Source organism: Aythya ferina (genome assembly GCF_964211825.1).
Source record: "Aythya ferina genome assembly, chromosome: 20".
Lineage (NCBI taxonomy): Eukaryota > Metazoa > Chordata > Aves > Anseriformes > Anatidae > Aythya > Aythya ferina.
Window position 1 is genome coordinate 8,087,515 of NC_140318.1, and position 23,139 is coordinate 8,110,653.

Genomic DNA, 23,139 nt, shown 5'->3' on the forward strand with positions numbered 1-23,139 from the left:
CGGCGTTCCCTCTGCCAAACAAATGTCTGCCCTGCCCTGCCTGCTACATGTCACGCTGGAAAGCCCCAACTGCTCGCACCGTGCCTGATTTACTTGCCTTGCTTTGCTTGTCTGCCACGGGATAAAATTGCCTTGGTGCTGCGCAGAGATGGAGAGGCTCAAAGCTGGCAAAGGCACAGCTCCCGAGCAGCCAGGGGCAGGGCTGGGCCCTCCTGCGCTTCCCAGCACTGCTGCATCCGTGGAGACATTGATTTTGGGGAAGTTTGTTCATTTTGGTGGTGGCATGTCTTTGTTGGTGATGTAGCTGGGAGCTGGGTGAAACGAAGAGCTTGGTTGAGAAGGTCGTGGTCTGGAAAGGTGGTGGTGTGCCCAGGGGTCTGCTGCTGACCCCACATAACCACTGCCAAGTCACTGAATGCTGTGCCATGGGGCATGCGCTGTGGCCTGAGGGTGACTCGAGGGATGCTACCCAAGGATGGAAGAGGAAAGAGTTTAAATAACGTTGCTGTGATTGATGGGATCATGGTTGTTTTGGAGAGCCAAGGGTTTGGGTGCAGGATGTGGCCGTGAGGTGCTCTGCAGACCAGCAGCATGAGAGGAGCCCCGGCTGGGGAGTGAGAACAACACACGGGGGCTGGCCCCTTGTGCTCCTTGCCTTCATCACCTGCAGCTTTGTAGCTTGTAGCCCTGTCCTGGAGCTCCCAAAAGGAGGAACAGGGCTGGTACAAGCAGGAATGTTGAATGGCTTTGGGTAACCGTGCCCTGAGGAGCAGCAGTTGTGCGGTGCCGGTCGTTGCACAGCCTTCTGTGCAAAACATGGGGTCCCTGCGGAGACCTCGCTGCTCCTGCCCTAGCTGCTGGGCTGTTCTAAAGGTTTGCTCTGCTCCCAAGAGGTGGGGTGCAGGTACCTCCTCTCCCCTCTCCGTGGGCAGGGCGCAGAGTGCTGGTTGTGTCTGTGTTCCTGAAGGCACCCAAGGGCTGCATGTCCCTACCCACATGGGGCTTGCAGAGCGCAGGTGGGCTCTGGGTTGCTGAAAGGATGCTCTGGAGATGGAAGTGGAAAAGTATTCATGGATGCTGGTCGCAGCACCTCCTCCCCACCCCTACCCACAGCTCCTGACGTGTGCTCTTTGCCGTCCCGCAGGGTGGGCTGATCGCGCTGCTCCTGCTGCTCCTGGTCTTCACGGTGGCCCTGTACGCCCAGCGGCGCTGGCACAAGCGCCGCCGCATCCCGCAGAAGAGCGCCAGCACCGAGGCCACCCACGAGATCCACTACATCCCCTCCGTGCTGCTGGGCCCCCAGGCCCGCGAGAGCTTCCGCAACTCGCGCCTGCAGGCCCACAACTCGGTCATCGGGGTGCCCATCCGCGAGACCCCCATCCTGGACGACTACGAGGACGAGGAGGAGGAGGAGACGCCGCGGCGGGCAGAGCCCAGCACCAGGGAGGATGAGTTTGGCAGCCAGGTGACACGGACGCTGGAGAGCCTGGGCCGAGGCGGGGAGGAGAAGCCTGACTATGAGAAAAAAGGTTTGTTGTTTTTTTCCCTGCTCTTTCCCTCTCCACGTCCCCTGCCAGGGTGTCTGCCCTGTGTGGGGCTGCTGAGAGAGGAGGATCCTGGGGCTGGAGGGAGGGGAATCACCTCTCTCCTGGGGTTTTGTCGTAAACTTTGATCCTCGAGGTGGTTTGCAGACCTTGTCCTGAAGCTGTCTGCCATGAGAGGGGACTCCGTGCTGGCTGGTGCTGGGGAAACTGGGGAAACTGGGGACACTGTGAGCCCGCAGCTGTCCCTGGTCTCGCAGTGTGACCCTGCTGCGCCGTGCTGGAGATTTGGGTGCTGCAGGGACTGGCTGCTAAGAGGGGCTCAGAGATGTGTCTCCCTAGGACATGATCTCTCTCTTCTGCCCAATCCTCTCCCCAAAGCAGTCTCCCGTTTCCAGTGAGAGCTGGCCCAGCACGATGAGATGGGAAGCCGACGGCTCTAATTTCAGGCTTGGGTGGCCTATCCGGTGCTGGCAGCGGCAGGGACTGCTGTGAAATCCCCTGAGGTTTGGAGGATACCTGGCTGGGGAGCAGAGGTAGCGTTTACCCCCCAAGCAAGGGGATTTGCTCCTTTGCCATGGATTTGTGCAGTACCTCAGCGGCCGTTCCTGCTCCTCCAGCAGCGCTGATGAGGTTTGCTCCTGCTCAGCCTTTGTGCCAGGCTCCTGAGCAGGATGGGAGTGCTGGGACACCTCCCAGCTTCTTGCTGGGGGTGAGTGCTGGCACAGGGGCATCAATCAGACCGATTTTTATTCTCTGGGTGGCAGAAATGCTGATCACCTCGCTGTCGAGCAGTGCATCAATTCTAGCTGGCAAACGTGTCGGCGTGGCAGGGCCCCGCTGAGCCTCACGCTCCTCTGAGAGCCGCTGCACAAGGCTGTGTTTTCCGGGAGCAGCAAAAACATTCCTCGTGTCTCATTCTGCGACATTTCAGACAAATGAGCCTGGAGTCACCCACAAACAATGTGATCAGGGCTGCAGATTTGAGACGTGCGTGGAGGAGCTGGGAATGGCAGATCAGAGAAATCCCCATGCGGGAAGAACGGCGGGGCTGAACCCGTGGGGATGTGGCAGGTCTCAGGTGTGAACTCTGCCTGCCCGTGGTGCTTAGCCTGTTACAGAGGGCACTGCAGGCACAGCTTATGTAGCATCTGAAGCCTATAAAATTATACACGTGTGGGTTCTGGCTGTTATAGTGCCTGCCTGCGTGGTGCTGTGTGCGCTGTGAGGCGTGGAGCTGGGTAACGTGCCTGTTGGAGAGGTTTGGACCCCCTGGCAGCTGCAGAGAGTGGGTCTGGGGTGCCTGTTCCAAGCAGGCGAGGTGCTGCGGGTACTTTGTGCCTTCCCCAAGGTGCTAGGGCATGGAGGAGCTCCAGTCCCAGCTTGGGTCCCTGTGGGCAAAGCAGCCTGGAGCTGGGGCAGCCAAAGGCTGGAGGTGACGGGGCAGGCAGGGCCCTGTGCCATCGGATGCGGTTGTTCCTCCTGCACGGAGAGGAGCAGCACTTTCCCCAGAGTGCCTGGGCTAATGTGCCTTTGATTGCCTGCATTTTTAAAACCTGTCTCTGGGAAGCTGCATCACCCACCTCTACTTATCGATGTGTCATTAGGAGCGGTTTAATGCAGTTAACCTGCAGCAGGGTGAAATGCAGCTGGAGGAACAACGGGGCAGCGCTAATTGCCGAGCGCCTCCAGCAGAAGGATGGGCGCAGGGGTGGACGGGGCTTTCTGCTCGCAGGGTGCCACCAGGACGTGCCCCCAGGCAGCGTGGTGTTCCCATACAGGCTGAGTGGGCCCCGCTGGAGCACCCGTGCTGGCAGGGATGGGGACAGGGACCACTGGGCTCAGCTCCTGCTTCTGCCACCCCTCACACCGCGGCGTGTGGGGCTGAGCAGCAGAGCCCCGGCGATGCATCGTGCCTGGAAGGCAGCTCCCCCAACCCGCGGCAGCCCTCGGTGGTGTCTGAGGCTGTTTCCTCCACCCACGAAATGCTCTTTTAGGCAAGGTGATTGCAGCAGCGATGGTTAACGCTGCTCAAACAGCCGTGGAGGGGTCCGCCTGCCGTCCTCGAGTGCTGCTCTGAGCATCCCTGTTAGCGTCCTCCTTTGTGTGCAGCTGGCTCTCACAGGCCTGCCGTGTTAATAGATGTTTCCCCGACCCTCTGCTTAGCGGGAGTGAACAAATGAAGGCCTTCATATGCTGTAACGGAGCTGCCTCTTTTATTCTTTCATATTATCTTCTTTGTTTTGCTTTTCTATAAATTATTTAGAGTTGTATGAGTGGGGAAGACAGCAGCAACTGCATTTCAGTGCTCTTCAAAACATAATAGTAAACAAGATCTAGGGCAGAATATTAAACTATCCGAGGGCTTCAGGAACGGGTAATAAAGTCGTTTTTATGCTGACTGCAAAACCCCCGAGCTGGGGCTGCGTGCCGGGCTGCTGCCCCCACCGGTACAGCCCGTGAGGCCGTCATGCTTCGCGCCTTGACGTGGGGCATGTTTGTGCCTTTCTGGTTCTGGTTACTGAAAACCGTGCTGGTTCACCGTGTGTTTCCTGCCCCACAGTCACCTTCCCCTCTCTGATGAGGCTTTGCTGAAGCAGCCAAGCTGCGGTGTGCGCTGCTTGCTCCTCTCTGCTAAAGCTGCCCAGACAGAGTCTGAATCATCGGGGATGAGGCGGTCCGGGTGCCGGATTCCTAGACCAGAAATGCAAATTCTCAGCCCTCCTGGCTGGCTTGCACGTGCTCGGGAGCTGCGGAGATGTGGGACACGTCCGAGGCGCCGCAGCTGCTGCCACCTGGCCACGAGCAGCAGATGCAGCTGGGCTTCCCGGGGACGTGTGGGTGGGATGGAGCGGACACTGCGTACCTGCTGAGCCCTAGCGGGGCATGTCAGGGCTGTTCGGGCAGAATTTTACGGGTGGATTTGAGATGGATGAGTCAAGGCAATCCCAGCTGGAGTCTGACGCTGCTTCTCCCCACTTGCCTTGCCTCCATGCTTCCTGGCCCGGGGCTGTCGGGTTTGGGTGCGATTACCAGGGCCGGACGAGGAGCTGTGCCCGTGGACATGGGGCACGTCAGCGCCCCGGGGAAAAGCTCCCCTCGCCACTCCCGGCGTGTAGCATTGTGATAAGACATCAACTGGGGCTTGTCAGCGGGCTCCAAACGGTATCATCGCCGGGGCTGTCACCGAAGGCTCTTTCAAGTGTCAGTCCCCAACATTAATTACCAGGGATGGCACACGCGATGAAGATGGAGCGCTTTGGCTCGCCCTCCACCTGCTCGTGCCGCTTGCCTTCCCCCAGGTGCCGGGCAGTGATTGATGTGCAGGTGCTGGGAGCTTTCCATCCACAGGGATCCACGCACACCGTGCTGCGTGCCCTGGGCTGCTGGGCTCGATCGCCCTCTCTACAAGGAAGTGTTTTTTGCTCCGTGCAATGCTTTTGTATTTATCAGGTCAGGCGGGAAGCACGGTGGACATCTCCACAAGGTACAGCCCTGAAAAATGGGAGAGAAGTCCCTGCCCAGCCCGGCAGCACAGGTAACTGCTTCCCAAACCATGCGTGAGCTGAACAAGGGTGCGCTGAGCCAGACGTTCCCTGTTCCCTGCCTTCTCAGGCGGCGCTGCTGTGGCTGCGAGGGCAGCTCCCTCGTGCTGCCGGAGCACCCGAAGTGCAGCCCGGTGCAAACAACCAGGGGAGCAATGTGCTGAATAACGACATCCAGCAACGAGCGTGTCTGAGTGATAAAGTTAATGAAATTACAGGTTCTGACCTGATACCGGGCTCTGCTGCGGGTAGATAAACAGCAGGGCAAAGATGAGATGTTTATTTCTCCCCAGCCGCAGCCTGTAATCTGGATGCGCCGTGCAGGGCCATTAACATTATTGCTGTTATGCAAAATCATTTTTGATTTGGGGAAGGAAAAAAAAAAAAAAAAAAAGAAAGAAAGAAAAATCCCCCAACTCCCTAGAAAATGGAAAGCTGACAAAATTAGAATTGCAGCAGGAGCACAAGCTGACCCGGTGACATTGCTCAGAGCCCAGATGAATTTAGACAGAAGAGAAATCTGAGGCAGCTTAAGAAAGAAAGTACTCTTTTTTTTATTAATACAATAAAATGAAATAGAGGGAGGAGGTGATAACCGGTTCTAATTAGTCAAGAGGATGCTATTGTGTCGGTATGGAAAGGCAGCCACACAGTCTCCTTGTGGTTTGGGGTTATCACTGGCGATTAGAAGATCTCAGCAGGGTTTGTGCCCTGTGGGTGTCACCTGTCCAAACCCAGTCCCCATGCGTACGAAGCAGCCTGCAGTTAGTGGTGAAGTTGTGTGGGCAATGTTTGTGTCCTCGCTGCCTCTCTGTGCCGTGCTGTATCTCCCCAGGTGCTTCCCATCCCGTGCTCCTGAGGGTTTCTGCTCTCTCGCCTTTCCCAAGCAGATGGCCCCGAGCTCTCCAGCCCTGTGGGAATTCCCAACTTGTTTTGATCTGTTAGCACACTTGGCTGTCATCTCTGCCGACACTGTTTTATCTCTCAGTGGCGGGATCTCTTTGCTTCTGCTTCTCAAGCCCTCAAACCGAAGGGTTTGGCCCCCAGTCCATCGGTACGGCTGATGCTGCTGCAGGTGGGATGCGCTGAATATGTTTAGATGGAGCTGATAAACGAAGGCGGTTGAAGCCCAGCAAGCAGGTGGGGATGTCCCTAGGTGCCTGTGGGGGTGTCCGTGGGTTCCCTGGACCCTCTAAGGATTGGGAAGCCAGGAGTGGGGCACGGAGAAGAGACTGCCGAACCCAAACTCCTGCCTGGTGAAAGCTGAGCAGAAAATAGATCTCAGACTTGGAAATCAAATATCAGCAATTCCAGTCTGCAACAAAAGACCTCTCTTTATTTTCTTTATTTCTTTCATCTTAAAAAAAAAAATAAAAATCTCTTTATATAAAAAACCTTTTCGAGCAGGTCCTCGTGCTCGCCTCGGCGCAGGCTGGGCAGGGCCGCCCAGTCTAGACGGGAGGCAGGGCAGTGCCGGCGATTAACGCCGCAGGCACGTCGGAGGTGTGGCTGTGCAGTCAGCCCCACTTCGCATCTCCTGGGCTTTCTTCTAACCCGCTGTGTTAACGTGGCAAATCTCTGAAGTTTCTCTCACTTAATCCGTGCCTTTCTCTGTAGTGAGAGCGAGAGGCTTTGAGCCTGCCTCGGAGTTGGTCTGGCAGCGGGAGCGAGCCTGGAGAGGTGGATCCAGCTCTGGTGCCACCGCCTGCTTTGGTGGCCACATCCCTTCGTGTTTGCTCCTCATCTCTGACCCGGAGAAGGTAGCCACAGCAGGTGCCACAAGGGCTAAAGAAGTTACAAATGGTAGGGCAGGGGTCTGAATCTGTCTGCTCCAGGCATGGGAACAACCTCCACCAGGTGCTGTTATCCGGCGGGGCTGCCTGCCTTCCCCTGCGGCTGGGATCTGAGGGGGGGGCTGCTTTTCTACAGGGGGCTCTGCCTGAGGAGTGAGCAGTGGGCCAGGGAGCACAGGGAAATGGGAAAAATGGGGATGAAAGAGGTCGTGGTCCTGCCAGTTCATGGCCAAACTGCTCTTGAGTTTTTCTGTAAGGTGGAGACGCCAAAGGAGAATAATTTTGGCAGGGTCAGGGATGCAGGATGGTAGCACAGGGGCAGGTGAGGAGGGGTCCAATGTGGGCTGGGGATGTGCTCCCCAGGCCAAGGTTAGGATTTTTGAGGCTGGAGAAGGGGAAGACCAAGGTACGGAGCAATAGGGCAGGTAGTTGCTCTGTGTCCTGGAGGTGCTGCTCCTAAAACAAACAGGAGAGTGCTGTAGGGGCTTGGAGGTGGGTTTAGAGATGGGGACGGAGCTGGAGGCAGTGCCCCGCAGTGGGCAGGGGTAGGAGGTTGTCCTCCCTGGTGGAGATCCCACAGAGGTGCCCCTACCTCTGTGGTGGGGCTGGGCGCTGGGCTTTGCTCCTGCAGGCAGATGCAGGGCCCCCGGGAGGCACAGCACCAACCAGAGGCTTCCCGAGCCTGTAATAAATAAAACGATGGCTTAACGTTTGCTGGGGCTGGAAAGGAAAATGGGACAGTGCGTCAGGCTGGCATCTGATGCGTCCCGGGGCTTTATCTTCTTTTCAGGGGCCTAATGGGATCATGACCCTCTTTGTATTTGATCAGCTTTTCCCGGACCTAATCCTCAGCAGCTCCTTGTGTAATTTGCAGAGACCTTTGAAAAATGTGTATTCACGCAGCCCGTGTGGCCGTGGTGCAGAGGGCTGTCTGCAATCCTCCGCTTCCACGCTGCAAACACAACCAACCAACTGCGAGTTCTGTTTTTTTCTTTTTATTTTTAAATCAAAATAAACAAGACCCAACAGGGCAGGAAATGGATCCCGATTCAGGGAAGCATTTAAGCACACGCTTAGCTAGTGCCTGTAGTTATCAGAGCAATTAAGGCTGTCACAAAGTGTGCTTAATTCCCACTGATTGGAGAGCATCGCTGAAAAGGAGAGACCGGGGGCCCGGCTGCAGAGGTGGGGCCAGGTGAGCCATGGGGCCCTTTGGTTTTAGGGCGATGCCATCCCTCTAACGCCCAGGGAAGGCTTTAACATCTCGCAGACCGCCCAGGGCTGCTCCTGGCGCCCATCAAGCATTGTTGTAGAGAAGGGGGTCCTAGGGTGGATTCCCGATGTGATGGCTTTGTCGTTGTTTGTCTTCCCCTCCCTTTGCTGTACCCCACTCGCTGATTTTATGAAGCAGAGAAGAGAAGAAGCAGATGGAAAATCAGCTTCTGATGATGCCGTAGAGAATGGAAAACAGAACGGGGTGTTTTAGTTTGCCAGCATTTCGCTGAGCATCCCCAAGGGATGGTGGCTTTGTGACACCCTGCTGGCGTCTCGGGGCTTTGTGGCAGCCCGAGCCTGCAGCCGGGCAGGTGGCTCGGTGCAAAGGGAAGGACCCGCTGTGATCCCCTCTCCTGGCCAAAGCTCGGTGGCTTGGGGTCCCCCAGGGCAGCAGCTCTTTTAGCTTTGGGTTTTGTAGGCTTTGTGGGACCGTCTCAGCCCCTCAGCGCCTGCTGAAGCTGTCACGGCAGTTTTGCGTGCAGGAGCCCTGAATTCCCTGGGTGTCCAAAGTGCTTTTCATCCAGGCAAAATCACCAGCTCAGAGAAGATGAGCTGTGAAGTTTTGGCTGTCCAAGGAAAACAAGCCATCAGGAGCTATATTTATAGGGATGCCAGGCCCGCGTTGTTCCTCGCTCGGTGCGTGCCGATGAATGTTTGATAACGTGCTGCATTATTAACGGCACGGCGGGGCTGTGGGCCAGCCAGTGACCAGGATTAGCTTGGAGAAGTTTTTTTTTGCCTGATGCAAGTTCTGAAAAGTCAGTGTGGTGGCTGCTTCTTCTCCTCGGAAGACCCTGCGGGATCTGAAGCATCCTCCCCTCTGGGGTTTTCTGTGCTGGGACTGCTTTGTGGCGCATTGCACCGTGCAGTGCCGTGGGGCTGGGAGGGCTGGAGCTGTCCTCAGGGTTGTCCTCCCATTCAAGACACGGTGTCGGCATGGGAAAAACCTGCCTTTGGCTCCTGAAGCCAGAGTGAATGTGGAGAGGGAGCCTGGAGGCTGCAAGGAGGGAGAAAAACGTGCAACATTCCCATTTCTGACGGGAGCAGATAGGTGCTGGTGAGCTTCGGGCAGCCCCCGGGCTGCATCTCCGGGTTTGTGTCACTGCCTGGGAGCACGGGGATCGCTCAGCCCCGGGTGCTGGGCACGTGGCACTTGGTGCTTTGTCACCCTGGGCTCTGTCGGTGTGCCCTCTCCCTTTGGGTCGCGTTGTACCTGGCCCCGCCACCCTGTTCCTTCACGTTGCCAGCCTGTCCCCAAGAAGATGGATCGGGGCCGGGCTCCTCCGCAGCCCTGGGGTCTGCCAGCACCTCGCAGCCCCATCCATCACACGGCAGCGACCCACCTGCAGGGCCGGCAGGACAGGGAGCTCGTTAACAAGGCTTCAAATCACTGCTCGCTGAAGGCCCCGGTGAGTTACGGCCTTGGTCCTGCTGAGCTCAGCCTGGTGCCGGTGTTTCCGAAGGGTTTTTACTTCCCATAGCCTGGGCTTTGAGGCGAGCAGGTGCTGCCACGTCCAGCTTCGTCCTCCTGCTGGGCTTCCTCGGCCACCTAGGGTTGAGGCTTCCTCCTGCCCTCGGTGGGCTCGCAGCGGGGCTCCCCAGGGTGGATTTACTCTGATTTGGGGAATGTGGGATGAGGAAAGCTGGAGGTCAGCGCTGCTCGGAGCCAGGAGCTCTCCTCCCTGCCACGCAACATTACCCTGGGCTGCTTCATGCGCCCATTAGCACCGAACGGGGAAGCTTCCTCCAGAGTGTTTTTATTTAAGTTTTCAATTATTTTATAACTTGAGGAGTGTTAGCTGCTGCCGAGGGTCTGCCCATCTTCTCTGCTCTCTGCTTGCTGCCTAAGCTAAAAAGTTACGGTGTCTCATAAAATAAAAGGTGGGAGCGGAGGGGGGGGAAGCTGAGTCTCTGGTGGCCTGGACCTTCTCGGTGCTGGGCTGGAGGGAAATGGGGCAGGCTTAGTGGGGTGGCATCCCATAGCCAGGGGCTTTTCCTTGCTGCAGTCCCCATCAGGAGGAGAAATGGGTGAAGGGGATAAATGCCTTGGAAATGCCTGGGGGGGGGCTGTGCCACAAACACGGCCACCCCCTAGGCAGAAGCGCAGAGCTGCGGCTGGCGGGCGTTTGATCTCTAGCAATGTGTTTATAATTACGCCGCGTTATCTTAATTACCAAAATGGGACGCCAGGAGCGTGGCGAGGGGAAGGGAAAGGTGGCAGGAAGCACGGCGGGGAAAGTGAGGGGTGACCAATAACTCCCAGCTGCCGTCCGTGGGGCCGCGGCTGTGGTCGGCGCTGGGAGCGGCGCTATTAATACAATGCTTATTCATTTCGTGCCGTAAAAAAAAAAAAAAAAATGGAAGTGCTTTGCAATTACCCAATTCCAAATGAAATTAACATTCCGTGGCATTTTCCAGTAAATGGTTAGTTTGCACACATGAGTGGAGGCAATTAGCTGGGAAGTGATTGAGTGCCGTGACTGGAGAGAGGATGAGGACGGGTCGGGGCGCGGGGCGGGCGCTGCCACGGGCTCCGGAGCCCCGAGCCTGCGGGCTGGGTGCTCGGCACCCCAAGGGGCTGCTCAGCTGCCCAGAGCAAGGGCAGAGGCTGCAGGTGTTTGTTCCTGCAGGTGTTTGCTCCAGCTCTGTGTAGGTGCGAGGACTGGCAAAGCTTTGCATGGGAGCAAAAAAAGGGGCGAAGCGAAGAGCTGGGTTTTATTGATCCGGATTAACCCTCTTTCCCTCCCAGGCTTTGCTTTGTGATCTCTCTGTGCTCCGGCTGCCTGGGTTGAGCCGAGCTGCTCTGATCCACAGCAGACTTAGGGCCATGCCAGCCAAATGTCTCTGCATCAGCGTGGAAAAAAACGGGCTCTGTCTCTTTGTGGTGGGCTAAAAGCGAGAAGGAAGGCGATTAAACGCGAGGGCTCTCCCAGAATTTATTTAGTGCGGGTGCTTTAGCTGAGCTTGTGCCCAAGGACAGCCGATTGTGTGTGCTCATGGCTGTGTGCAGTGCCTCTTGGCATGACCCCTGGAAGACGTTGCAGAACCCCCCGTGCTCTGCACGCTTGGGCAGCACCAGCGGGGTCTTCTCAGTGGCCACTTTCACCTTCCTGAGCTTTAGACTATGTTGCTTGAAGGACTTTTAAACCAAATAGTGATGCTAGCAGCATCCAACCAAAGATGGTCTGTCTCAGATGGGTTTACACCCGAGGCTTGACGTTCTTTGCTACTCAGGAAGCAAATCTTTGAATTTTTTCTTACCATCGAGGCGTTTTTAAAGTCAGCCTCTGTGGCCTGGATTCTGCAGCACCTCTGAGTGACCCCGGCCGGCTTTGGGCACTGCGGGGTGCCCGGAGGAGCATCTCCTCAAGAAAAACCTCCAGATGTCCGTAGGGCTCTGTCGGGTAAGTACTGAGTCCAAGCCAGACCCACCTCGTGTGCCCTCAGGGGGCTGTGGGGTGCGTGGCACCCTCCAGACCTGTCCCCTCGGTGGGGTTGCAGCCCCCGTGGCTCCATGAGCTGCGTCTCTGCCGTACCGCACATCGCTGCCGGCGTCCCCTTTCCCCGAGCCATGTTAGAAGCCAGCGGAGACTTTTTCAGGTTTGTCGAACTGCTGAAAACCTGCGATGCTATCAGGGCTCCTTCCTGCCTCGTGCCAGATAAGGGCAGCGCTGGCTCCGAGCCCGGAGCCGAGGGTGGTGGGGAGCGGGGCAGGGAAGCCGTCATCTGCCGAGTATCTGAAGGAGGAAAGTGCGTTTGTTCGGCTTCCCTCAAATTAGACATCGCGAATGAAACTTTCAGCTCCTGCTGCCACCCCATCCCCCCGCCGATTTGCAATTCCAATCAGGTCTTTACGTATAAAAATCTATTTTTGTAGCGAGAGATTTATTAACATCTGAAATAGTCTATTAATGTATATTAATGCCTACGTAAAGAAATGTATACAACTGCTATTTTAGAGCCCAGCAAAAAGGGAAGGGAGGGAAAAGAAGGAGGAAGCTGAGATGGGATACCAGCCTGTTTCCAAAATGCTCTCGGGGTTCCCATGGCCCTGTGCTGCTCAACCTGAAAACCCCTGTGAGTGAAAGAGCTTCCCGAAGAGGTTGAGAGCCTCGCTCTGCCATCGCAGGGGTGGCCTGGAGATGTATGGAGATGGAGGTGCTCAGTGCCCTGATTTGTACCTGGTTATTTGTGCTTTGTTTTGATTTAGAGACACACGCAGGTGTATATATATAATTTGTATATATACATAAAGTTTATAAATATGTTCAAACGTATATATAAAAATAAATACCTGCTTATATAAATATTTTTTATATATTATATATATATATTTTGGATTTTATATGTATATAATATGTGTTATTTATACAGCTGCTGAGCTGGCCGTGCACTCTCCTAGTACTGCTTGGACCTGGTGTGGCTGCACATGGGGGGACAGCAGGGGACCAATGGGGACGGGGGCTCTTGCCCAAGGCAGGAGGTGGCAGAGCTGTGTGGTGGCTGGCTAAAGAGCAGGACTGGTAGTTTTTAATGTTTCTTAAGTCTTTGGATTCACTGTACTCAGTTGCAGGACATTGCTATCCAGCTGTGCTGGCGTCCCAGTAAGTGTAAAATGGTCGTACAAATCTCTCCTACCTTTATCACGTAGCCTTTGTCATAATTATCTAATTTTATGCTAGTGAAGCTCTCCGCTTTGTGGAGCTCAGTACCTTTAGGGTGGCACTGTTGGAAATCAGCCCACATCCCAGTTTTAGAACAAACACCGTTGCTTATTTCATGCTTCGGAAAACAACAAACACCCATTATTTAGAGCTGGTGAGCCAGCAGGGCTCCCAGCACGTGGAACACCTCCAGCATTGTGACAGTCGTGCTCATCCCAAGCAGGATGGGAAAGTCGATTTCTTAAAATACTTTGTAAAATAGAAATCTCCAAAATGCCCCTCCAGTAACATCAAAATAAGCTCATGGAAAGTCAGGGGTTGATTTAGAGGGAACAATTACACCGGTATTAAACCATTGAACGTACCTGATGCTTACAGAGCACGTTATGGCTGTAGTGGTACGTGAGGCTGTCAGAGCCAGCACCAGTGGTTGACAGGAGAGCACCCTCCTCTGTGCTGTGAAGGTGAATTGGTCGAAAAATGCTGGAAGCAGTCGGTGAGAGGGAAGGAGCTGCTCTCACGAGGAGCTGGCCTCTGAGATGCGGAGGCTGCATCGTGCGCGTGGTCACGGGGCCAGCAGAAAGGAATGCAAAAGTCAAAGTAAATGAGGAGCTAAAACCCCTCCAACCTTGACTTCTAATTGCATCCAAACTTTTGCAGTTAATCCTTAATTTAGTTTGACGTGTTCTCGTGAAGCATTTCGATCCCGGCGCAGCGGCGTGTTCAGCTGAGCAGCGCTCGAGCTGCTCGCCAGGCTTCTCGCTGCTACCTCCCCTCCGAACCTGGGAGCATTTTAACCACCAGGAGATCGATATGCGACCCTTTGACACTCAGAAATCAAAGAGAGCAATGTGAAAACCAGGTGCTTACAAACCCAGATATTTTTAAATACTTTTTGCTCAATATCTAGCGTGGGAGGCTCCGCTACATGCAGGCGTTGCCTCCCCAGCCTTCCTCCCACAGCTGCGAGGGTGCAGGTGGTGCGTGAGGGCAGGGATGCTCGTGGCTCCGGGGACCTGAACTTTGAAGCCAAGCACCAAGGACTGGGACGCTCAGTGAAGCTGTTCCCTTTGTGGACTCTTGAGCCTCGCTGCTGTGTCTGAACGTGCTGCAGGCTAGGCTGTGGGGCTGTGCAGCTCTCCAGCATCTCACCAAGGCGCTGAGTTTGGAGAGAAGCTGCCAGTCCTCCTCCTTCCCCACTGTAGGACTGAGTGTACCCAGGGGCTCTGTGAGTGCAGGAGCTTAGGCTGAGGGCAGTTCTCCAGTGAGCATCCTCTGAGGATGTGCAGAGACATTAAAACACCCCAACAGCAAGGCTGAGGGCTTCTTTCTGGCCGTGGGAGGTAAGGGGCTGGTTTCAGTCTCTCTCCCCCAGACAACCCCCAGAGCCCAGGCGCAGCTCTCCCCGCTCCAGTGGGAGTCCCACGGAGGCTGGAACAAACGCTGCTGCTTCCCAGCACGGTCGCGGTGTATTTTTACCCAAACACCGCTCACACTGTTCCGCTGATGACTTTTTGGGTTTTGTAATTTTTAAGCCAAAGAACATATTTTCTCACTGCAATTTGTGCCAGCAAAAAAAAGAAAGGAAAAAGAAAGAAAGGAAGGCTATTGAGCTGAATTGTTTTGTGGGAGATGTGCAAACGAATAGGGGAGCCATAAGGAGAACAAATCGCTTTCAGAATAGCGTACGGGGGTGGACAGGAGGGAGGTGTGCGATGTGTGCTGTGCTCTACAAAGGTACGGCGACCTTCAGCTGTGTCCTTAGCTCGCTGGTGGAGGTGGAAGCTGATTCTGCGGAGGCTGAGGAACCCGGCGTTTCCTCTGCTTCAGCTGGGTGCTGGGCTGCCTCCGTGCTGCCAGAGGCGTTGTTGGGACGCGATGAGACCGAGATGGTGGCGGTGCTGTGCCAGGCCCCGGGGCGGATCTCACCACCCCTGCGGGGCTTCGAAAACTCCCGAAGCCGTGATGAGGTGTGAGCTACGTCCCGATGAATCCATCTCCTTCCTCTTGGGAGCTGGGGGCAGGAGAGGAGGCAAGTGGTGGGCTCTGCCTGGTGGTCCTGGTGCGTCCAGAGCCAAGCACGTGTGGCTGTGAGGTCTCCGTCCCCCCATGGCAGTGTGTGCGTGTTGGAGGGGGGAAAGCCAGGGCTGCAGTTTGGGGGGGTCTGTGTCTGCTGTGGTGGGCACCCCCAGGCTCAGTAGGGTCCTGCCAGCCTCGATCAGCATGGTGCACCCTGGCGTTGCTGGATGTTGTCGTCTTTGCTGTCTTCTCCCTCCTTTTCGTCGTGGCTGGCAGTGCGGGGAGGGTCCTCCCTTAGCCCGTGCTCCCCGTTGCTGTGCCACTTGAAGCACAGCTGCCTTTCCGTTGTCAGTGGGGGTTTCCTTCTGGTTCTGCCCCACCGGCCACATCAAATTCCTTTTGCTGAGATCACGTTGGCACGGGCTTTTTCACATTTTTCTGCATTGCTCCAAACCCCAGAGCTCAGGGGTGGAAAGGCCATGGATGTGCCAGCGCACACTGGCTGAGTGGTCAGACCCTTGGGTTTCCTCTCCCTCCTTCCTGGAGTTAGACTAAATATCCATAGCATTGCAAAGAGCCGGTGGCTGCTCTGGCTGTCTCCCCATGAAGACGATACCTGTTCCCTATTCCTTTCCCCTGCTACCCACAGATGAGCACAGGAGCAGATGCCTTGGGATGGCTGCAGACAGAGGTGCAGAGCGCGGTTTCCAGGTGGGGAGCGGTCACCCCATGGCTCCTCTCAGCCGAACAGGGAACATGCAGGAGCTGCGACCTCGCCGTGGTTCCTCATGAGCTGCAAGCACATCTCCACCTCCTACTTCCTGCATCCTGCAGGCACCACACCAGGGGCTGAGCGGTGACTGCTGCCGGCCACCACTCCCGCAGCATCCATCCTTGTGCTGGGACGTGTGCTGTGCTGTCGGGAATAGCACAGAGGACGGCACGAGGTGCTCTTTTGGGACCTTTCCCTGCTTTTTAGTTCCCCCAGGATGGTGTCTGAAGGGGGATCCAGCACCACAAGGTCCTGTGGTGCTTGCTGTTTGGAAGCTCTACTCTCAAGGGGCTTTAGGGGGCTCTGAGGTGTGGTGCCTGGGGGTCCCTGATGTCAAATAATCGGGAGATGCAGCGTGGCTGCTCCCTGAGGCCACCATCTCTCTGGAGCTTTCTTGAAACAGTTCCACCTTCAGTGCTCACCAGGCAGCGAGTCTGATCCTCGCCCTGTGTGGCAGCACCGGGCTGATGGCTTCATGCAGAAGCTCTCCAAGCCCTCCTGGTGTGCCTGTGCAGATGAGGAGCAGCAGCTGGGCGGCTCCTCTCCATCCCCTTGTGACAGCCTTGGCAAATTTTCAGCACCCTTGTGGCATGTGGGTGTAGAGAAGCCCCCTGGGGTACCACAAAGCTTCAATCCCTTGGGACAGACACAGGTACCTGGGGGCTGCAGGGCCCCTGCTCTCCAGAGGAGCTGTGAGGTTGGAAGCCCTCTCCTGGAGCTGGCATGCTTTGTCCTCTGCTCCCTGCCTCCCCCGCCCTCCTTGGCAGTGCGGGGAGGAGGATGCTCTGCGTGCTCGGGGCTCTGCACGGCCACTTTTGGAGCCTTCTGTGTCCTTGTGTGAGCTAAATCCTCGTCGAGGATTACAAACACCCTGTCCTGCCCGACCACCTCCTCTCTGTGCACTAACACGGGCTCCCCACGAGCTGCCCAGGGGATTGGAGACCACGGCACGGGGCGGCTGCACACCCCGAGTCCCTCCTGGTCCAGCACAGCTCTGCCAGGGCTGCGACGGATCTGGGCATCACCTGGGGAGCTCCGAAATGCTGGGGCTGATCCCCAGGTGGGCAGGACGTTCGTGGTCTGCACCAGCCCCCATGGGTGCTCTGCAGCCAGGGCGAGTTTCTTGAGCCAACCCGAGGCTCTGGGACCCTTGCGATGGGGACGGAGCCAGAGGTGGTGTTCTGCTGACGTTTTTTTTCGGGGGGCTGACAGAGGCTGGGCTGTTTGTTAAACCTGAGTGACCTCTGTAACCTTCTGGAGGATGAATTTTTTGATCCTGAATTTCATCTTTGCCATTTGCAAGCATTTTTGTTTTCTACCTGCTGTGGAGGGTTTGGCAGGGCGGTTCTGCTTTTTTTTGGGTTTTGTTATTTTTTTAAAAGGTATTTCTGGGTGCCGGGGGGTGAGAACTGGAAGAGCAGTTGCATAAATATCATCAAGCCTGCTGTGGTGTATCAAAGCAAAGTCTTTCCTGGGCTTGAGCAGTGTAAATGGAGAACCCAAAAGCTGCTAAGCCTGGGGTTGGGGTGCAGGCTCCGTGTGGCTGCCGGTGGGGTCCTGCCTGCTTTAAACCCTTGGGACAAGGCTTCCAAGTGCAGGAAGGGGCAAGGAATGATCAAGAGAGCTGTAAAGCAGCATGAAAAAAAAAAAGTAATTTCCGTAAACTCCTCCTTTGCTTGTTTCTGTGTTTTTGGGAAGGGCTGGGAGGAGCTCTCTGGGTGACCTGGCAGGCTGGTGTCCCGTGCTGACCCGAGGGACTGAGGCTCCCTGAGGAAAGGGCTGTGCCGGTGGGGCTGGGGGCGCTGGGGCACCTTCTAACCACGGTCCCTTTGCCGCTGTTGCAGCTCCCGAGGTGACGCAGGAGACGGTGGAGTCCCTGATGCAGAAGTTCAAGGAGAGCTTCCGCACCAACACGCCCATCGAGATCGGCCAGCTCCAGCCCGCGCTGCGCAGCACCTCCGTGGGGAGACGCAAACGCCGGAGCCGGCCCCGAGGTAAGCTGCTGCCGGCGGTGTGCCGCGTCCCGGCGGCTTGGCCCGGGGGTAAAGGTACAAAGGAGCCAAGGGGCTTGGCCCACAGGGAGCCCTGGAGCTCCTCGGTGGTGGGGTGAGGAGGGAAACCCCCCGCAGCATCCTCTGTTTGGCCTGGTGGAGGTGGGTGGGAGCGGTGCCACCCCGTGTCCTCCCCAGGGATGCGTCTGGGTCCGGTGTGAGGCTGCTCCCTGCCCAGCCGCCCTGCCTAGCCAGGGTGTCGTGGGTGTGAAATGCCATTTCGTGGCAAGGCTTTAGCTGCAGAAATGGCTGAGGCTCATTTTGGATGTAGCTGGCATCCCTGGGACCTCTCCTCACCACACTCTGCCGGTGCTCGCAGTATTTTGGTTAGTTTGCACTTATTTTAGGGGTCACGCAGAGGGCGGGAGCAGCGTTTTAGGGCACTGCAAAGCGTGCTGGGGTGCCGCTGGGCTTGGTGTAGCTTTGGCAACCAGGCTGGAGCGAAAGGAGAAGGTGGGCTGGCACAGCCCCGGGGCAGGAGTTGGCCCCACGGCTAGGCAGGAGGGGGCCTGGCCGCGTCTGCCCAGCACGCTGCGGGGAGCTAGGGAGGAAATACTTTGCTTTCTGTTTACTCTTGGTTTTGTTTTTCATTTATTTATGAGTCTGAAATGTGATCTTTTATTCTGGATACATTTTCCTGCGATACAGGCCTGGAGAGAGCTTTTTTTTTTTTTTTTCAGCTCTGCCCATAAATTATTCACTCAGTGTGAAGAAAATGTTCTGACTCTTTAACTGGTTTAAATTATTTGGTTTGTTTTCTAGTAGTTATTCAAATCCATATATCTGCATTTTAGCATACACAGGGAGGAGGAGGGGGGCATGTTTTAGGGTCCAAAGTGACTGTCTGCTGAAATTACCCTGATTTTTTTTAATTTATTTATTATTATTATTTTATTTCCCCTTTAAAGCACACGTAGGCAAGAGGCTTTTTGGTCGTTAGTGGGGCACGTCGATTAATCCTCACTGAGCTGGGAGGACGCACGATGGGCACTGCTGCAGCCAGCCCCCAGCGGAGGTGCTGAGCCCCCATCCCTGGGGTGACGCCTGCCCCAGCTCCCTGCTGCTGCTCGCTGCCTCCCACCAAACCTCTGCACCCACCCAAGGGTGCCCCAGGGCAGGCTGAGGTCTTCTGAGCATCCTCCAGAAGATCTCCCGGGCAGGAGGAGGTCTCCTGCACACCCCCAGGAGCGTGTTTGGCCAGCCCCATGCTATGAAAGGGAACTTTTTTTTTGCCTTGGGGCTTTGCTGCTGCTGTCTGCGCATCCAGCAGGGAGCGGGGACCCCTGGGAGGCAGAGCACGCCCAGCTGCATGGCCACAAATCTCCCTGCCCTGCCCCTTGCTGTGCTTTGCTCTCTCACAAGCGTCTGTCCCCTCGGGGGCTGTGTGCCGGGGGTGCCCTTTCAGCAGCAGGTTTTTGGGGTGAGCACGGTGCCGGCACCCCGAGCTTTCTGGGCCGGTGGCTCCGTGGGGCTCTGCTCCTCCCTGAAGTGCTCACGCTGGTGGTTGTGTGCACCCTCGGACGTGGTGGGGAGCCCTAAGGCATACCAGACCCCGTACACTTTAAGGGGAGATTTATGGGAGTCCTCCCTGAGAAAATTTCAAAGATTTAATCACCAGAAACCACCAAAAGAGCCCTGAAAACCAAAGCAGCTCTGGCAACTCCAGCAAAGAGCTCCCAGCGGGGCCATTCCCTTCCCTCCCCTCCCGTTCCCATTTCTGTCCGCACGTGAAGCGAGGCCGGGCGCTGTGTGGGGTCAGGAGTGATGTCTCCACACCGCCTCCACTCCCCTCCCATTCGGAAATTTGGGTTTTAGGGCCAGCATTAATCGTCCCTCCAGCGTGCAGGCAGTCGGAGCGCTCCCGCACATTAAGGTTAAATGATGATATCACGATGTAGGATGTTTGCATTTTACATCCAACTGCAAACACAAACCCTTCGCCTCATTAATCCTTCGCAATCCATTTTTTTTTTCCCTCTCTCTAAATGAAATTGTCCGTTTGGGATGCATTTATTTCCCCCTAACAGCCCCATGACAGTTGTGCTGATGGAGTTTGCATCCAACTTTGTTACTGGGTAGTGACAAGTTGGCCTGACGGATGCGTGTGTGTAATTATTTCCTCGCGGTTCGATTTAATTAATGCTTAACCTCATCAGAGTCCTACAGCTGGAGTGCTCGCTCGGCAGGAACTGCTCTCAGCAAAAGGATTTCCTCCTTTGCAGAAAGGCTCCAAAAAGGCTCCGAGTGCCTCACGGAAAGAAGGGAGGAATAAAAACCGCAGTGGAAAACAAACAAACCCGACACCCAGCCCAGCACAGACACCTTGGATGAGCTCTGCCTTGCTCCGCTTCCCCCCGCTAAGAGCATTTAAACCTCTGCCTGCTGCCTGCCACTGCCTCTGATCCCACACTAAGGGTTTCTAACAGCTCTGGGAATGGCTGTATGTTACCAAGATTTGCTCTTTAAAAAAACAATCCAAAAAAAAAAAAAAAAAAACACCAAAAAAAAAGAAAGCACAAAACCCCCTCTCTATTTACAGTACCACTTTTTTTTTTTTTTTTTTTTTTTTTTTTGAATGCCTGTTTCATACAAACTTTCTCCCCAAACACTTTTATCGAGTGGGCTGTATTTAGGGTTTATAAGTAATACAGGGAGTGGGGATACCGGGGCTGCGGGTGCAGAAGGTTGACTTCACCGAGCTCTGAGGTGGGTCAGGACGGGCTCCGTGCTTTGTGGGGCCACGTTCAGGATCTGGTCACCAGGGTTTTTGGGGTCCAGGGCTGGTCCCCGAGCTGGGAAGTCAATCTCGTGGGGGCGCTGGGTTTCTTTGCGCATCTTTCAGTCCTGTGGCAGAATGGAGCTGTTGGGGTTTGCCCTGGGCTCCTCGGGTTAGGTGTCCTGCCAGGAGCACTGGTGGCTCTGCAGATCCCGAGTGGATGTAGTGCGTGATGCACGGCACCAGCATCCCTCGGAGCTGACAAGGAGAGATTTTGAAAATCAGATGGAGGGGGGAAAAAATGAAATTACTCTTCCAGCCCAGCTCTCTTTAGCAGGATGCCCATTAATTACGGTGCTAATTGGAGCAGCCTCGTTGTCTTGGGTTTCACCCACCTGCACTTTTCCAAGGCGGGGACACCTGGGGCACCCCCAGCCCGGTGTCCCCAGGCCAGCAGCAGGACAGGGTCACGCTGCGCTGGGTGAGGCCGGGGCTCCGAGCGGGGTCTGGTGCCCTCTCCTGGGGTAGGCACTTAAAAGCACCCTGGCCACTGGTGCATTTTGTATTTGTAAACAAAAATCATCGCTGTATTTGTAAAAAAACATCGTTGTGTTGGTAAAAAGTGTCCTGAAGTGCAGCGTCGTGGTGGGGCTGGCGGCCAAGCCGTCCTGCCCTCCGTGCGCAGCTCGCCTCATCTTCTGTGGTCAATGGGAAGGCTCCGTGGTGCTCTCCCCTTTTAAAATAAATAAGTGATTAACAGGTTGTTGGGCCCGAGACCTGATTTAGTGTTGGTCAGGGCTGTGTCTCAATACATTTTAGAGGTCTGCCCTGTGCCATAACTTACCAAAAGTAACGCAGGCAGGGCTGGGCTCGGGCAGGCTGTCCCATCCCCGCTGCGTTTGCAATTCCTTTCCTTTGCCCCCCGTTCCATGGAGCTGTTGGTTTTGCTGGGGAGGTTTTTGGGGTTCAGACAGGGCATTCCCTTCATCTGGGTCAAAGCATCCAGCTCCCCTTGGCTGCTCCTTGCTGAAAGTGGATCCCGAGGGTGTCCCCATGGGCTGTGTGAGCGCTGGGAGGGCTGGGAGGGAGCTGGGCACATCCTGCTACAGGAGCACAGTGTGGTCCAGGGAGGGGACAGTGAAGATTGATGAGAAGGAAGAATTGTAATTAACTGGAAACTGTGCCCATGTGTGTGTGTGTGTGTGTGTGTGTGTACATGCCTGCTGCAATGACAAACTGAGCGGAGTGCTTCATTTTTTAGAGGCTCCTTCCTTTTGTCATTTTTGCATCGATTGTCCACATTTCAAGAGAAAACGTTTGTGTGCTTTTTTTCCCCCTCTCCACTTCTGATTTACCTTTCTCTGGGCATGTTTGGGTAGGCAGCTTTTCAGTTTTGTGGCACGCTTTTGGGGGGTAAATGAATTCACCTGAAACTTCCCACCTACCTAGCTGTGTGGCTCCAGCTTGCGGCACAGGCAGCAGCCGCCATCCTGCAGGGAAGTCGTGGGCTGTGAAAGCTGCAGGGTCAGGGTTTGGCCCCTTCTTGGAGGGGACGGATGTGGGAAACCCTTTTGTGTTAGCAGGCAGGGCCATGGTTGTGAGAGCCTCTGATAGGAGCTGCCCAGAGAGCTCCCAGTTCTTATTTCCTCATTTGCTTTTATTTTATTTATTTATTCTTTTTTTAATGACAGAAACACGCATTTAAAAAACACACGTGGGGCTGGCCAGCAAAGAGGCTCTCGGGAGGACAGAGCCTGCGGCTCCTGCGTCTCGCTTCCTTAGTTCTTGCTCGGCAGCTGAACCTCTTAATAGGAAAATTGCAGAAAATCTGCACCCTCCTGGCTGCTTTATGTCCCGTCACCCGTGGAGGGGCTGTGGGGGTGCTGGTGGCCCTGCCACCCCCCGAGCAGCCTGGGGGAGCAATGGTGGGGCCACTCTGCAGGACGCCTGGAGCCCTGGGGTCTGTGCATGTGCACTCAGACACCCCAGGTGCCCAAATTACAGGGGCTCTGCAGCCCCGGCTGGGCTGTAAGAGGTGCTCATTAATGACAGACTCTTTAATTACGCGTCCACGGGATGTGTTTGCGTTGGATCCTTGCCTCGCTCCATCTAAATGAACGCCTGACTCGGAAACAGCAGCGCGCACCCTGCCCAGCGCGGGGCTGAGCCGGGATCTGTTTGAGGGGATTAGCGAGCTTGTAAATCTGCAAACAGGATTAGCGATGAGAGCACCTTTATTGAGACAACTGCCTGTCGCTGCGGGGCTGGTCCCAGCCATGGGACGTGGGCATTCGGGCGTTTTCCCAGTGCTGTCCTTGTGGTCCGGTTCCACCCGCGGGTGTCGGTGGCAAGGGGCCGCACCGGGGTGCTGCGGGTGTGCCGCTGGGTGCCAGCCCTGGGGGAAATCAGCAGCAGGGTTTGCGAGTCCTTCCAGAGCAGGTTGCTGTGCTTTGCAGATGTAAACCTCTAAAACAGGAGTCAAAATCTTGTGGTCTTTTTATTTTTGGCATGTTTTTTGGGAACCGAGCACGGCGTCAGGTCTTATTTCCTAAAAAGCTCCTGCGCAGTGCTGCGCCGCAGGGAGCCCAGGCAGCCTGGGGGCTGCTAGCACAGCACTGCCCGTGCATCGCTGGTCGCAGGCGCCTCGGGGTCGTTGTTCCCATGTCGAAGGGACTCTTCCCTGATCGGTTGCAGTGATCAGGGTCTTTTTTCCCTCCCAGCGGCCGCAGGCAGATGGCAGCAGCGCCGGTGCTCTCGGCCCCG

The 23,139-nt window shown here is 55.8% G+C and overlaps 1 protein-coding gene across 3 annotated transcripts in view; it reads left to right on the forward strand.

The window, feature by feature from the left end:
* The window catches only part of ASTN2 (astrotactin 2), a 315,865-nt gene that overhangs the window by 75,534 nt on the left and 217,192 nt on the right, over positions 1–23,139 (forward strand). For all 3 annotated transcript variants that reach the window (XM_084494620.1, XM_084494621.1, XM_084494622.1), the window contains exons 3-4: positions 1,145–1,529; positions 17,454–17,603. In XM_084494620.1, the coding sequence (XP_084350746.1) occupies positions 1,145–1,529; positions 17,454–17,603 (535 nt within the window). The remainder of the gene's footprint in view (positions 1–1,144; positions 1,530–17,453; positions 17,604–23,139) is intronic.